At 36.4% G+C, this 10,098-nt stretch overlaps 3 protein-coding genes across 3 annotated transcripts; 2 read left to right on the forward strand and 1 right to left on the reverse strand.

Annotated features, from left to right (window-relative positions):
• The first annotated feature begins 230 nt into the window (after window positions 1–230).
• LOC130429949 (granzyme B-like) lies at window positions 231–1,706 on the forward strand. Its single transcript, XM_056758802.1, has 5 exons — window positions 231–288; window positions 372–522; window positions 602–740; window positions 839–1,102; window positions 1,197–1,706. The coding sequence occupies exons 1-5, from the start codon at window positions 231–233 to the stop codon at window positions 1,353–1,355; spliced, it is 771 nt and encodes a 256-aa protein (XP_056614780.1). The 3' UTR covers window positions 1,356–1,706.
• Window positions 1,707–2,500: 794 nt separating this feature from the next.
• On the reverse strand, window positions 2,501–4,959 carry micos13 (mitochondrial contact site and cristae organizing system subunit 13). The gene is made up of 4 exons (XM_056758642.1): window positions 4,754–4,959; window positions 4,003–4,159; window positions 3,145–3,196; window positions 2,501–3,057 (listed from the first exon to the last, which is right to left on the reverse strand). Exons 1-4 carry the CDS (start codon window positions 4,780–4,782, stop codon window positions 2,960–2,962), a joined length of 336 nt encoding a protein of 111 aa, XP_056614620.1. The 5' UTR covers window positions 4,783–4,959; the 3' UTR covers window positions 2,501–2,959.
• A 233-nt stretch (window positions 4,960–5,192) lies between these two features.
• Window positions 5,193–8,352, forward strand: hsd11b1la (hydroxysteroid (11-beta) dehydrogenase 1-like a). The gene is made up of 6 exons (XM_056758638.1): window positions 5,193–5,549; window positions 6,619–6,749; window positions 7,008–7,211; window positions 7,422–7,515; window positions 7,596–7,761; window positions 8,048–8,352. Exons 1-6 carry the CDS (start codon window positions 5,462–5,464, stop codon window positions 8,247–8,249), a joined length of 885 nt encoding a protein of 294 aa, XP_056614616.1. The 5' UTR covers window positions 5,193–5,461; the 3' UTR covers window positions 8,250–8,352.
• Window positions 8,353–10,098: the final 1,746 nt, after the last annotated feature.

Here is a 10,098-nt window from a genome sequence, read left to right on the forward strand (position 1 = left end):
TCTAAACATACATACAGACAAAATGCATAACATAAATTCACTTTAAGTCTCTCTAGATCAGCCAACTGTATAAACGTAAATTCCTAACAGAAGATCATTACAAATGCATTAAAGACATTTGGTGTGTTTTGCAACTGCAATTGGAAATGACGCGTCATCGTGGGCATGAGGTTTGGTAAAGGCCTATATAAACGGTCGTGGTGGTCCCTCTCTTTAATCTTGCGATCATCATGAGAGCCACCTACATCCTCATACTCACCTTGGCTTTAACATGCCTGACACTGTCTGGTTGGTACAATCATTACTAATCTACGATGAGAATATCTGCAGACTTTTCAGTTGACTCAAGTTTGTATCTTCCATTGATGTAGGTACTTTCGGAGCTGACATCATCAATGGGAAAAGAGCAAAGAAGAACTCGCTGTTGTACATGGCGTCTATACAGACAGACGAAAAACACAAATGCGGAGGATTCCTGATCGATCCGAGTTACGTGCTCACAGCTGCACATTGCTATGCGAGGTAAGACTTCCATATTATGCAACTGAAGTGTTTAGCATTCTTATTGCGAATCTTCTAATGTTTATATTATGAACAAAAGTGGCAACATGACTGTTATACTGGGGACACACAACATTGATCCACGGGGGTCGAATCTGAGAAGATATACAGTGCAAAATAAACATAAGCATCCGTCGTACCAGAATGTTTCAAATGGAGATGACATTATGCTTCTGAAGGTCCCACATATTCCCTGACTCAATAATTTTTTATAGATATACTATAATCATGTATTTGACAATATAATAAAATGACACTTTTCTGTTATTATGTCAAGCTCTCCGAAAAACTAAAACTGAGCAAAGCTTTGAAAACCGTCAAAATTCCAAGCAAGGACAGACCGATAAAGATGAACTCCAAGTGCATTGTAGCAGGATGGGGCAAAACTGAAAAGCAGAATGTGGTGAACGACCTTCTAGTAACGGACGTGTCGACCATTAATTTCACCACATGCCAGTCTATGTGGAAATCGGTGAATGTGAAACTTCCTGAAAACATCATCTGTGCTGGGGGCGTCGATACCAAAAGTGGCGCGTGCCAGGTAGGTTGACCCCAATACTTCAGTAGACTTCATCACTTCCCTCTGATGGATCCGATTGTCTTCTTATTGCAATAACTTCACATTTTTATTCCAGGGTGATTCGGGTGGACCTTTGGTGTGCAGTGGGCTAGCAGTCGGAATTGTCTCATTCAACCTGAGGGGCCGGTGTGACTACCCAAATGTTCCCAACATTTACACCAAGATTTCAAAATATTTACCCTGGATCAAGAAGGTGATGAAAGGAGGTGCTTAATGTTGTCTTTGATCGCCGATAATATTCTTGTGCATTTCAATCGGTTTACAGTGTAGCCTTTTGTCTTGGATTTTTGGTAAAGATGAAAAATATCAAACAATCAGTGTAAGATAAGACTGAACATTACTTCATACCTGACTTGAATAACAGTGATATATATATGCATACACAACAGTATGACAGAAATGTATTTACTGTTAGTATCTTATGCACAATTTGCAAACTGCAATAATACCATGTATTCTGAACATTTAATGTCTATACTGTTTGTTTTAAAGTTTTATGTAGAGCTTCTATATAACAATGAAAAACTGTGAAAAGCCCTATAGAAATAAATATGAGTTGTTTGCTTCTGCTTTTCTTTGTTGTTTTTTTAAGGACCACTTCAGACAAAGCGAAACCTTTCGGGTGGCTGTTTGATACCAACCCACTGCAAAAGTTTACAATAACCACATCCTAAATTATACAAAAGTCCCATAAAGTAAAAAAAAGAAATAACATTGCAACAGTCGCAGAATATTGTCGACTAAACACTAAAGTTCATCTTTGTCGCGGTTGACTTAATTTAAAGAGGCCTGAAGTCACATAGAGTCAATTTGTCAGGTTGTCAGATATCTACACAAAGCACTGAATTAACTAAAGGCTATTTGGTTTCGCTTCGCTCCTCGAGGCGCAAATTATGTTTTTATGTGGTCACAACATGCACGTGTGTAAAGGACCATAAAAATGCAAAGCCAGCAACTATCAGCTCAACTATTAAAGGTTCTCATCAGTTGTTTAAAACAGGCTCCCACGTATGTAGGCCAAGATGCACAAAAACCCACAACCCTAAAAAGGTTTTCTGGCTCATACATGTTAATGCAAGATGTTCTGGTAATGCAGAGCGTGTGGCCACTGAAAACATTTCACAATGAGTCAAGACGTTCAGAAGGGGGTTTGGGGTCTCTAACATAGCAGCACTACTCAGTGGTGACCAAAACTGCACAGTGTTACTAGGTACTAGGCTTTAATGCGGTTAGCAGCTGTATAGACATTTCTCATGGCTAACATTTCTTAAAAGAGACTATGTTTCGTTTTTTTTTATTCGTCCTTTTAATATGCAAGTTTGCAAGCAAACTTTTTTTATGCATTGAACAACATCAAACTAATTTTATAACATTTTATTGTACATTAGAAAAAGCAACAAGGGATTTCTTATTCAAACTATACATACTGGGGTTCTTTCAGGAATGCATAAATGGATAGAATATCCAATTACACATTATGTATGCCATAATACAGAATATTGTGTCTGGGATGAAGAGATTTATCGATAAATAAAATAACTATAATAGCAATATACATATAGGACATGTTTATATTTTTTTTTAAATTAGGACTCATCTTGGACCTTTACAAGGTATTTTTTGTTAAGTTAACCCCAAAGAAATGTGTGAACAGAACATAAAACGGATCATTCCTGGTAGGGATTTACATTTTCTCAGTCTTTTAGATTACAGTCAGAGATTTACACAGAGGAAAACTTTTTTGTCAGTCCTCTCAGGCGCTGAAACATGAGATTGTATACGTATACTGTATTATGCTGGTTATGAAGAGATAAATACTTATTTTGAAAAGTCTTTAAGGTACTGTAGACCCTGCTTGGTGTAGTCGTTCATTGTGGAGGGAGCAACTGACAGGGCGTGAATAGACTTCTGCACTCCTGAACAAAAAAGAGAGATTGTAAAACTAGATGTATGGTTTAGTTGGATTATGAAGACACAATATCCACCACATAAACAACTTTTACCTGAGTTCCATGCATCCAGTGGGGAGAACTCGATTTTAGGTGTGGCTGGAAGCTAAAATGTTTAATAATGTTAATATCACATGTTATTATAAAAACATCATAAAACTGTTACCTTTAAAACAAGAAAAATACTTAAATTACCAAGGCCACCAAGGCATGTATACCGCTTATCATTGTGCCTTTCAAAATGAAACTACACATTTTATTTTCTCTCTGTGGTTTCACATGTTTGCAATTGAATGTCAGCTGAGGTTTGTTGACGGCGTCTTCTTTACTTTACATGCCATAACGCCTTTGTCTCAACATCGAATGCAAGAGCTGCTCTCCGAATGAATTCGTTAAATGGAGAGCTAAGAGTCGAAATGACAATAAGTATCACTCTTCTTCAAGCCTAAAGAGCTTTAAGCTGCCTTTACATGCTGTAGGAAATTTGAAAATTTCCACTTCAACCCGGAAACAATTTATGGAACGGTGCTCTTTTAATGTTAACAGATACTTGTAATGTTTTAATGCTACTAAATCATGAGTATTAGTAACATTAATGTATTAATGATACTAAATACTTATAATGTTAGTAAAGCCAGACGTTACTTCTGGGTTTGCGGTGGGAAATATCCCACTTATGAGGTGTCTTGAACGTTAAAGCTGCTATACAGATATGAACATCTGTACACATAAACGGATTTAAAAACAAATATCCACATAGAATGAGCAACAGTCACAACGAATTTTATCACTTTTTTTTATAATAATAACAGTTGGTTTTTACTGAAATAAGCATTCATTACAAGAGAACCACAACATGCCAGCGTGACGAATAGCATACACATTTTATGACTAATTTAAATGGAACCTCACCTCAAAGCCAAAGTACTTCGTCCACTCTTCTACAGCAGGGGGGACCGCAGCTTTAGCTCTGGCCAAGGCAACCGAACCCTCCTCACTACCTCCGATCAACCCTGAATCATATGCTACATATATGGCACCTCCTGCAATGGTCACTTTTGTTGCAAGTCTAAAAACACAAAGACATAATGATAATATCCATTTAGCCTTAGATGGAACAGAGTTTATATAGTGTATGGAATAAAAGTAGGCCCATGCTGAATTGTTGTAAACATGAACAAGTTAAGAACGTGGAGCCCAAGAGCATCCTTTAAGTTAGGCCCGGGGGACTGGCTTGATCATATAATTAATACATAAGTAATGCATTTTTATAATACACGTTTAAGAAAGTCACAGGGACACATGTTTAGACTCTGAGAACACAGTGACAGTGTTGCTGACGTGCTACTTGGGTTCTTATAATACCTATCAAATGATCATAAATGAAACATATAAACAATACTCTACATAGAAACAAAACGTTTAATTTATTCTAGCCTGTATTAAGCATGCTAGCTACCCTACAACGCAAACATAGACAGCTGATTAAAAACTCTAGACGTGAATTTATAAATGTAATGGTTATACAAAACATAACGATACAAAATTAAAAATCGGTCAATGACTGCATCTAAAGTCATTCAAACGTTGACAGGCTTTGTTGACACACAGTTGTTAGCTAACAGCTAACTAGCTGTACATGCACCAATGCAAAGACACTTACTTGACTACAGGCAAAATCTTCGCCGCCATTGTCTTAAAAGCAAGGATATGTAATAATGTAAGAGTCTATTTAGACGAATTAAACGAAAACACAGCTCTTCACTAGATATCAAACTTTATCTTGACAGCGAGCTGCACTGACAAGGGCATTTGCACCAGCAGCAACACAGCCAGTGTAAATAAAGTTCGTTTTGAATGATGTTTGGAGAATCTGCAAGACGCACATTCGACACAAAGCAACTTCAGTTTTTAATGATTGGGTTAAATGTCTAAGATTTAAAATAAATAAATACAAATCGTTGTTGCAGCTTAAATGTTCATGGTGTTTTGTTCGTAATGGTGAATTTTACGAATGACGTCATGACCCAAGCGCTATAGTGCGTGCACATGCGTCCAATTCACGTTCATTGTATAACTTTTCACATAGGTTAACGCCATTTTTTATAGTTTCATCTCAGCAACATGAACAATAATAAAAACAACATTAAACCATCATAGTAAGAGTAACTTGGAGTGTGAATGAATTGCTTCCAAGATTATTTTAAGATTTGAATGGGATTGTACTTTGGCATAGCCCCACCTGTTGGAATTTTCTCTTGCGACACTCATTCATATAGTATCCGGTCCTGCCGGTTCTTTTCCTTTATAAACTACTGGCTTGATTTGTTTCGCGTTTCCTTTTGTGTTAAACTTCTACGGTTTTCCAACAATGAAGTTTTATACGAAGTTATTTTTACTCTGCAGCCTTGGCGTCGCTTTCATTGCTGTTCAATGGAGCGGCCCGTCTTTTAATGCAGGTATGTAACGTTACAGTTTGCATTGCATGTAATAATTCACTTAATTCGACCTGTTACTCTCTCTATCTCTTTCTTTTATAATATTTACCTTTATATGACATAAAATAGGTCTATAAAACTCTACTGAACTGGCCTAATGACTCATACCAGTTGCATCACATAATATCCTTAGTAGTGCACATTGCATAAATGATTGATTCTTTCTTCTTTTGTCCATTTATATAGTATATGGGCTTTTAACTTTTTTAATGAATAAGAATTTAAATATGCATGCATACCCCACACAACTTATCCATAAAGATTGAAACAAGGTCATCAAACATTTTCACAAAAGGTCAATTTATTATTATATCTTTTCATTTTTGAGACTGATTTAAAGTGAAAGCTCACCCCAGAAAAAATCTGTCATTTACTCATTTCTTTGGTCTGGTGAATCTAGGGGAAGACATTTGAAAGAATGAGGGTAACCAGTAAACAGTTCTTGGACCCCATTGACTACCGTAGTAGGAAAAATTACTTACACTATTTTTTGTTCCGTGGAACACAAAGAAGATATTTTGACGAATGCAGGACAGCGGTTCTCGGTCACTTGACTATCATTGTCATATATCCTATGGTAGTCAATGGGGTCCAATAACTGTTTGGTTGCAAGCATTCTTCCAAATATCTTTTTCTCTGTTCAATTAAAAAAAACGAATGGTAGAGAGCGAGTAATTCATGACGGATTTTCATCTTGGGCAATGCAATCGAAGATGTGTGACAAGCAAACAGGACTTTCTGTCCTAAAGTTAGACATTCTACAGAGACCACTTGTCTATAGGACAGAGAGCCTATTGAGATGAAAAGTTAAGTGTGACTTTCTGGCTTTGAAGGAAAAGCTGTGCATTCTTTTAGATTACCACAGATGGCCCAGAGACTCTTCAAGCTACATAAATTAATTTACGTAATATATCAGTGATTAGTCATGACAGATGCAATTGAACACAATAAGTATGCTATTAAAAAATGTAATGGACTAAACGTCATTGAAACAATGCTTAAGATATTCCATGATTTGTCTGTTTTTTAGAGTCTTTAAAAGGTGCCCGGGTGCTGGTGACCGGTGCCAGTACTGGGATCGGTGAGCAGTTGGCCTACCACTATGCCCGCTTGGGAGCCCAACTTGTTATAACAGCGAGGAGGGGAAATGTCCTGGAACAAGTCAGTAAGCTTGCATTATTTGTTTAAATTTTGACAGATACATCAAATATCTTCATAGTTTCGGTGTAACATTTGTAGGCCACACAATATTTTAGTTACATCACAGTAATGAATCGTAATTTTCTGCTATTCTAGTCAGTGGTGCAATTTAATTTGCTATTCCCCTAAATGCAAGATGAGTCCTCAATATATTTGGTACTTTATTAGGTGATATTTTTTATAAACAATTCCCAATGTGTGCTACTTATCTGACTTCAGGTTGTGAACAAGTGCCTGGAAATGGGTGCACAGAAAGCCTTGTTTATCCCAGCAGACATGGCCAAACCTGAAGATTCGGACCGCGTGGTTCAGTATGCCATCGACCAGTTTGGGGGGCTGGATTATTTGGTTTTGAACCATATCGGGCCGAGTCCATATGGAATGTGGGATGGAGATGTGGAGCACACTCGATGGTTATTACAGGTCACAGTTTAGATACTTGCATGTTTAATGATGATTTGGGGTAAAGATTTATGTAATGTTACATTAAATCACACATTTAAAAACCTCATATGGATAAAACATTTATAGAAATTAAATGCACTGTGAATTGGATTATAGCATCTGCCATTTAATGATAATATAACTTGAGTCTTTTAATGTGTAAACGTGTTTTTTACACTCTCTTTATAGGTGAATTTTCTCAGTTTTGTACAGATGGCTAAGAAAGCCTTGCCAACACTTGAAAAGAGCAACGGATCCATAGTTGTCGTTTCCTCCCTGCTGGGTGATTAAAATAAACTTTTCTCACATTTCTATCTGGTGCAAAAGACAAATGTTTGTATGACGTCAAACTGTCTTCCTCAGGAAAAGTAACTAGCCCTTTTGCTTTGCCTTACGCTGCAACTAAATTTGCGCTGAATGGATTCTTCGGAGGTCTGCAACATGAACTAGCGATGCAAGGAAGCAATGTCTCTGTGACTATCTGCACACTCGGCCTTATCGACACAGAGACCGCAATGGAAAAAATCAAGTGAGATACGACTGTCTGTTCTTACAAACAAGCACATTGTGTGGTTTTCTTATCATCCGTCATCTGGTTATTAACATAACCTCCATGGCTAATTTAATATAATTGTCATGTTTGTTAAACTCTTAAATATGTAAAAGTTCAAAGTTCCTTTAAGTTCCAGATTTTTTTTTTAAAGGCTGAAAGTCTAACTCTCTGTCAAAGATAACAACTGTTCACTGATTTATATAACTCGAGAGATCCATATCACGTATGGTTGGTTTACACTTCTTATCTCTCTTTAATACAGAGGTTACATCAATATCACCGCATACCCTGCACACGAAGCCGCCTGGCACATCATTGAAAGTGGAGCAACTCGGCTAACGGAGGCCTATTACCCCTGGTACACCTACTACGTTTGTCTCTTTAGGGATTGGTTTCCTTATTATAGGGATCTGGCGACTCGAAATTCCTACACGTATAATCCACAAGCTGTAGGGAATCAGTGAGTAAAAGATTTCAATAGAAATCTGTCTGTGGAAGGACACATGAAACAATAAAACATTCAGATTCCACTCCGATACTCATCAATAAAAAAAAAAAATGCTCATGTCAAGTTGTTTTACGTTAATTTACTTTTATAATGTATGTATGTACTTTTATGAGTTTAAATGTTGTTTACATTCATGCATTTTTACTGTGTATATTCATAAATTGTGAAAAAATGATTTTAAGCATTAATTGGCACTAGTCCTATCAAAAAGAATGGCTATAAAGAATTCAAGTCATGTTGATATACCTTTACGCGTATAAATGTAGTTTAGGTTGTTGTATTTTTACTATTGACGGTTTCAGTGGCAACAACATAAACCAACGTTATGTGGGCCAAACCTTCCCATAGACCTCCACAAAGAATCAATAACGGTTAAGTAGTTTAAATGCAATTTAATACAATTAATATACAAGAAAATACTAATATAATTGATAATGAATATAAATTAAATCTAAAATAAATTGTTATATGTGACCCTGGATCACGAAATCAGTCACATTTTTATTAAAAGACAAAAATACATTATAGGGGTCAAATTGATCGATTTTTCCTTAATGCCAAAAATCTTTAAAATATTAAGTAAAGATCATGTTCCATTAAGATATTTTGTAATCTCCTTCCTTAAATATTGAAAAAACTTTATTTTTGGGAGGGGATGGCCTACTATTTGCTCCCTTAGATTTAGAAAAATTGACCCGTAAGACTAGTTTTGTTGTCCAAGGTCACATATTAAACCAAACACAGACTGAAAGTTAACTTCAGGGCAGGCCTGTGCGTCTGATGAAGTCAATATATATTAATAAATTGTGAAATGATTGTAATTTCAATTTGCCACTAGACCTATCTATCACGATGGCTAAAGGAGCTAAAAATCCTAAAATACAGAGCTAAATATAAAAATCGCATCTGTAGAGATGTTTTACGTTCATTTACTTCATTTTATGTTTATATAATTTTAAGGGCATAGCGTTGTTTGCATTTTTACTGTATATATTCATAAATTGTAAAATGATTTTAAACAATATTTGTCAGCATAGTGTTTGTAAATACATTATTTCAAATTTCTAAATATACTATTTTAATATCTTATCTATATGATTAGGTTGACCTTAGATAAAAGCCATACTTCAAACCTTTTGGAAACGTTTTGGGGTGTATAACATTGTCCACGAGAGGTCAGCATTCTCCTGTTAATAGACAAGAACTACATCCGTAGTTCATCATCTTCAATGTATGACCACTAGATGGTTAAGTTCCCTGACCGATGAGATTATCCCACTTCCCAATATCCCAAATAAAAGTCTTTCAATAGAAGACGCTCCACATTTATTGACTGAAATTAACATTGACGAATGGTTGAAATCATCATTGAAGAGCTATAAGAAGGGAAATGACATCAATCTTTCCAGTGCTTGACTGTGTTAAAGAGGAGAAAGCCGAGCCAGAACCTCCTCCTACTTAACAGCATTTGAGTTCCGCATACACACTATCAATGTTTGACTCACACTTTCCCCTTGTTTCTCAGACACACACCCGCACATGCCCGCATACACACACTGGCTCATGGTGAGGCCCTTCTGAGGGAAATTAACATGGCCCGGTTGGCTGGGACACCAGCCAGTAACACCTGCAACAGATTAGTGCTCTTAATGCTGAGCAATAAATCCCCCACCCTCAACCAACATCATGAGCGGGCACTCCAAACACATCTGTCTGGCTATATATTGAAGTTTAATTATCTGGTTAAAATCTTGACCATAAAAATTGAAAAGCATCTTCTTACAAACTCCAGTGGGTTTGATATA

This window comes from Triplophysa dalaica, chromosome 10 (assembly GCF_015846415.1).
Source record: "Triplophysa dalaica isolate WHDGS20190420 chromosome 10, ASM1584641v1, whole genome shotgun sequence".
Classification (NCBI taxonomy): Eukaryota; Metazoa; Chordata; class Actinopteri; order Cypriniformes; family Nemacheilidae; genus Triplophysa; species Triplophysa dalaica.

What these genes read in the sequence shown, in the direction of transcription:
- LOC130429949 (XM_056758802.1), top strand. Translation starts at nt 231, where the DNA reads ATGAGAGCCACCTACATCCTCATACTCACCTTGGCTTTAACATGCCTG. An exon ending in AACATGCCTGACACTGTCTG is followed by an intron (nt 289 to 371) that starts GTTGGTACAATC and finishes CCATTGATGTAG; the next exon opens with GTACTTTCGGAGCTGACATC. An exon ending in CCAAAAGTGGCGCGTGCCAG is followed by an intron (nt 1,103 to 1,196) that starts GTAGGTTGACCC and finishes TTTTTATTCCAG; the next exon opens with GGTGATTCGGGTGGACCTTT.
- micos13 (XM_056758642.1), bottom strand. Translation starts at nt 4,782, where the DNA reads ATGGCGGCGAAGATTTTGCCTGTAGTCAA. An exon ending in AAGATTTTGCCTGTAGTCAA is followed by an intron (nt 4,160 to 4,753) that starts GTAAGTGTCTTT and finishes TTGTGTTTTTAG; the next exon opens with ACTTGCAACAAAAGTGACCA. An exon ending in ACTGGATGCATGGAACTCAG is followed by an intron (nt 3,058 to 3,144) that starts GTAAAAGTTGTT and finishes TTTTTTGTTCAG; the next exon opens with GAGTGCAGAAGTCTATTCAC.
- hsd11b1la (XM_056758638.1), top strand. Translation starts at nt 5,462, where the DNA reads ATGAAGTTTTATACGAAGTTATTTTTACTCTGCAGCCTTGGCGTCGCT. An exon ending in ACACTCGATGGTTATTACAG is followed by an intron (nt 7,212 to 7,421) that starts GTCACAGTTTAG and finishes CTCTCTTTATAG; the next exon opens with GTGAATTTTCTCAGTTTTGT. An exon ending in ACCGCAATGGAAAAAATCAA is followed by an intron (nt 7,762 to 8,047) that starts GTGAGATACGAC and finishes TCTTTAATACAG; the next exon opens with AGGTTACATCAATATCACCG.